Consider the following 5257-nt stretch of genomic DNA (forward strand, 5'->3'; position numbering starts at 1 on the left):
TTCTATTATATTGGTCGTACCTTGTATCCTAAAGCCTTAGTTCTAACTGTTAATCGTATGCGAAGTTTGCTTATTCCAAGCTCTCAATTTGTGAAAGTAGCAAAAAATCAGATGCGGCAAGACATGTTTAAAACTTGTGTTTTTTAGAGTGGTTTCACCAAGAATCACACAATTTGAAAAGATTAGTTTTGTAATACACATCAGTTGGAAAAATTCTTCTTCCTGAACATAAGAGTATACCATACTCTAAAAGTAACTCGATCTGAAAACAAGAGTCGATACAAAGCCTTCAACAGGACTAAATCACACTCAATTTAACCTCAAAATCAACCATTTCTGGAGACTACATAAATTCAGTGAATGTGTAAAGGCCAACACTAAAAACCTGGCAGATTAAAAAAAAAGGAGAAAATGCACAACTTTAATCAGCATTGGGAACTTCTTTGGACATGAGAGCGTCACCGAAATTACTTGGAAATCACAAGTATAAATATTATGAATTGTAGAGCCCTGAATCAGAATTAATCTTCTTCACGTGTTTCAACCGAGGAATGCAGTGAAAGAAACCGTCCTCTTTGAGCACGTGGAGGAAGATGCTTTGCAGGTTTTCGTGAGCCAACAGTCCAGGGCAAGAACACCCCAGTGCCACCACCCGGAACCCTTTTAGGACTCACAACCATAGGACGCACAGGGGCTAACATCACCAAAGGGGAGTGCAGGAGACTCCATTTTGGGATCATACTCACTGGTTCGTAGCCAGTGACTATAGTGTTTGGATTTGGAGCACCAGGTTGCCATAAAGTCATGGCTTTACTCAAAGGGCTTTCTGCAGGTGTGTTGTTTTGGGTCTCGGTTCGAACTCTGAAGAAACTGATGGTCACCCTCTTGTTAAGCGATGCGCACATAACATGCCTTGCTGTGTCTGAGCTGTTCCCTCTCATGACTAGAAGAGACCTGCATAAAATGTTTGGAATTAAACACCACACTATCCATAAAATCGGGAGGGGGTTAAGATGATTAAGTTCAACACACACCCTTCCTTCAGAGAAAGCATGAGTAGCCCTCTATAATTTCCTTCACCGTTGTTCACTAGCGTGCGGCCGAATGCCATTGTTGATTCGGAGAGGAGGAGTGTAGAAAGAGGCTGGTCCAAATGAGGCGGTTTAAGAAAAGGCTGGGAATATTCACCCTAATACCAAAAGAACTTGTTAATACTGTACACAAGGAATAGAACTAGAGAATAGACAAATGATACGAATTTGAAGTACATATACCTCATCAAAGAAGTTAATGATGCAGCTGTTTGGCTTCCTGTGTTCTGGAATCAAATGCCATTGAATCAAGTGCTCAACCACACCTTGGAGAAGAGCTGGGATTGGCTCGACATAATCTGTTAACATAATTAAAAGAAAGAAATATCAAAATTTCTTGCAGGTAATCGCTGTTGCAAAGGAAAAAGAATAAATCAGTATAGCAAAACAAACTACGCTCTAACTACTTACTCTTTTGTGTTGTTGAATCATTGTTTATCTTCCCGAAAATGGGAATGCCTAGCTGAATCAACTCCCTCTTGTTTCCTTTCACTTGTTTATTGTAGAGAATAAAGGTCTCATCTGAAAACATATTCAGCATTGGATCAGAGCTTCGCTGTAGTAGAATCAAGTCCAAAGGATCAAATTGTGCATAAGACTCATCGCAACATATCGAACGAAAAAAAAAGCACCAGAAAATCAGTTGGTAAATTTGAGAACATATTGGTGTTCTGGGTGGGTTGAATATGTTTTTAATCAGTATGCCATACTTCGTCGTTGGCAAAATAGTTTTAGCAGCAAATCTTATATTTAATCTCAAGCAAAATGAATCCCCAAACCTGCTCAAACCTGGTTACAACCTCAAAACTTCTGGTCCAAAACGAAACAACTAGTTTAACTATATAATCATCACGGATCACAGGATCCACCTGACAGTTCACCATTCTGACCAGCGACTCGAAGTTCATTCACGAAGTCATTCAATTTAGAGAGCTCGACATCAGTGAACAAGCCTTCATACAACTTAAGACCTCTAACAACATTCACCTGCATTACAATTTACAGCCAACAATAAGTTATATGAACGGACATTCATAATGAAATTGAATCTTATCAGCACAAGAAAACTAAAAGATTAATAAAGAGACGGACTCACCATATGCCCTTTAACCGGCTCCTTAGCGATGAAACCTTTCGTCATCTTGATCTGGACACGACGTGCATCACACTCTTCATGGTTGGAACATATATCAACATGTTCAAGAGATGGCTGCACTTCATGAGATCCTGTGATGCATCATAAGAAATACCGAATTTTGAAATCATCCCAGAACAGAACTAAGAGGAATAAAAGCATTAAATGAATGAATACGACCTTCTTGCACAATAACCACTGCAATGAAAGAATACATTCAATGAAAAGTCATCGTAAAAGGTTTTTTCAGAAAAAAAAATTCATTACAAAAGGCAAGCCAAGCCAAAAAACTGTCATCTGAAGGACCTATTCTCTCTCTTGGGATCAACAATCTATGTGCACCAAAACTTCACATTATCCAAAACCTCTGCCTCCCAATGTTTCTTTTGTCTACAGTTTCAAAGTTTTGAATTCAAGAACTTTTCACTATATGAAGTTATCTCCTAAAAAGTCATCTTGTAGTCTAGAATCATTTCACTTCCACTACCGTACTGAACATTCTCAACTTTTGATAATAAAAACAGCTGCCCGTAAGGTTGTTTTTCCAAGATTTTTAAGTCTCGATAGGTGTGGGGAAAACGAATAGTGAGAGCTACCGTGATAATAATTAGCTGTAACCAAGAAGCCCACTAACAGACCATGACAAAAACGAAAAAGCATCATCTGTGCACCATTCATAGAGCATAGTTGAATAGTACCTAAATGCTGCACTTAGCCTTATCGGACCAAGAATCTCGATCAAAAGGGCCTTCTATATTACACTTGTTGGTTCACTCGAAGAGTTTTTTCATATATTGTAGAAAAGCTCCCTTTTTCTTTTTTTCCCAAAAGGTGAATGTCTCACAATCATCAAGGAATAGTTTAAAAATTCTGTGCTTAACAGAAAAAAGATTATTTTTAAAATTGAAATCCACGTGGAGATTTTGGCCAAATTCTCTCACCGAGCGAAGTCGGTAAAGTCAAACGAGTTGGAAACTCCGAATTGCCTGTGGAAACAACAAGAAGAACCCATTTCGGATTCGAATATACCAATAACAAAGTGGACCAGTGGGCCAATCGCAGCCAAGAAAAGCCAACTGAAGGCAGCCACCCCCCCTCCAATAAAAGATCCGACGGTCCAGACCAACAGCCGCCCACCAGAAGAATTTTTAATTGAAATGCTTTCTAGACCCATTGTCGCCACAGATCAATGAGCTTGCTCCATTAATGGCGTCCCAGATTCAAAGTTTATAATTAAAAAAATTAAATGGTTTTCTTGAGAATTTTGTTTTCTTACAACTTAATTAAGGACTCGGATTTCTTGCGGTTCCAGAAACTAACTTTTTCTTTGCACGTCTCGATTTTCTCAAATCTCCCATAAAATACTCGGAAATTATATAATTTTACAATAAATAATGAAATGATAGACGTTCAAATTTAATATCACATTTCCAAGGCGTGATTTCAGCAATGTGTATTCTTGAAATCTTTTGAATTTGAAAAAATAAAGTTTTTAATCAGAATATGAATTAAACGGAAAGACCTTCTAACTATTAAAGGTTAATAGAACGGATTTCCTTAAGTGATGTGATTTTTCATATTAAATATTCTGGAGTATTCAGGAAAGTCTGCTGCTTGGCAGTAACAAAAATTATGATTCAATAACCAATCAATCATTTTTCCAAGGAAAACAACGTTAAATAAAAAAGAATAATCTTGATCCTCATTGTAATAGTTTTGATTTGCGATGAACAGATGGAGGCTCGATGGACTTACCTGTATCGGTGATCTCACTTTCAGGCGAATCATCTCTCTCGGAATCCTCACGCGCCGCTTCACCGCCGGCATTCTCAATGACGTCCGACGACTCAACCGCCGGGCTTTCTTGGTTCTTCATTTTCTCATCAGAAGATTCTGTACACGCGACGTTCCTCTCCTCTATCTTCTTCGCGGCCACTTTCTTGAGCTCCATCGGGATATCCGCGATGGAGAAATACTTCTGCCTGTGGAGGATCGGGATCCAGTTCATCCTCCGCCTGTGTATAGCCGTGAAAACCGACTGGTACTCGGCCGCTCCGCCGCTCTCCAGCTGCGTCAGGTGGCTGCAGAGCGCGTCGATGATAGCATTCGCCGCCGCAAACTCCCCACGGAACCACGAGATGATAGCATCCTTGGCAAACGTCTCCGACACGGTGGTCATCATCACCCCTGGAGGCGGCGGCTGGGGCTGCTGCACAACCGCGGGCGCCATCAATGGATTCACCTGAATACGATCACCCTGAGCTAAAACGCCGGCCGCCGGCGGCATCTGGATGTAGCGTAAATTGTCCGACTGAGGCGGGTGAATCAGTCTCAAAAAGTTTTCAGTGAATACCGTGATTTGGGATTGTCACTGTGAAATAGTTGGTTACATCTATGTGCCTAAATCTCGGTAAAACTTTGTGGAATTACAGGAAATTGTTGGAAAAGCAAAATGATATTGTTGAAATCTAGAGAGCGAAAAAAATCGTTGGAGGTGTGAAAGGATTTATGTGTGTGTGGAATAGTCCGTACCAGGTGGGGAACACACGATGACATGTCCGAAGTTGAGACGACGTGTCAATGTTTAAGGAGCTGATCTTCCTGCCTGAATGTAATTTCTATGTCCACGTCATATGTCTTACATTGCTTGTACATATTCTTTTTTATTATGTCTTATGTGAATTACTAAATGGCTATCGTTCTCATTATTAGTCAAGAATTTAGGAAGTAAATAAATGAAAGTAAAAACTTGTGTGATACGATCTCACGGGTCGTAATTTGTGAGACGAATCTCTTATTTGGATTATCAATGAAAAAATATTATTTTTTATACTAAAAGTATTACTTTTTATTGTGAATATCGGTAGGTTAACCCGTCTCACAGATAAAGATTCGTAAGATCGTCTCACAAAAAACCTACTCATAAATGAATATTTTTTATAATTAGTAGTATTTTCACATGAGTATTTGTGACCAAGCAAATTTAGCGTGGGAAAAATAATAAAACCGTTGGGAATATGTTTGGTACAAA

The 5257-nt window shown here is 39.3% G+C and overlaps 1 protein-coding gene across 1 annotated transcript; it reads right to left on the minus strand.

The window, feature by feature from the left end:
- Nucleotides 1–235: 235 nt before the first annotated feature.
- Nucleotides 236–4715, minus strand: LOC140986331 (RNA demethylase ALKBH10B-like). Its single transcript, XM_073454526.1, has 7 exons — nt 3982–4715; nt 2188–2318; nt 1961–2078; nt 1503–1613; nt 1275–1390; nt 1035–1189; nt 236–954 (listed from the first exon to the last, which is right to left on the minus strand). The coding sequence occupies exons 1-7, from the start codon at nt 4511–4513 to the stop codon at nt 522–524; spliced, it is 1596 nt and encodes a 531-aa protein (XP_073310627.1). The 5' UTR covers nt 4514–4715; the 3' UTR covers nt 236–521.
- Nucleotides 4716–5257: the final 542 nt, after the last annotated feature.

This window comes from Primulina huaijiensis, chromosome 10, assembly GCF_012295235.1.
Source record: "Primulina huaijiensis isolate GDHJ02 chromosome 10, ASM1229523v2, whole genome shotgun sequence".
In the NCBI taxonomy this organism is placed as follows: domain Eukaryota; kingdom Viridiplantae; phylum Streptophyta; class Magnoliopsida; order Lamiales; family Gesneriaceae; genus Primulina; species Primulina huaijiensis.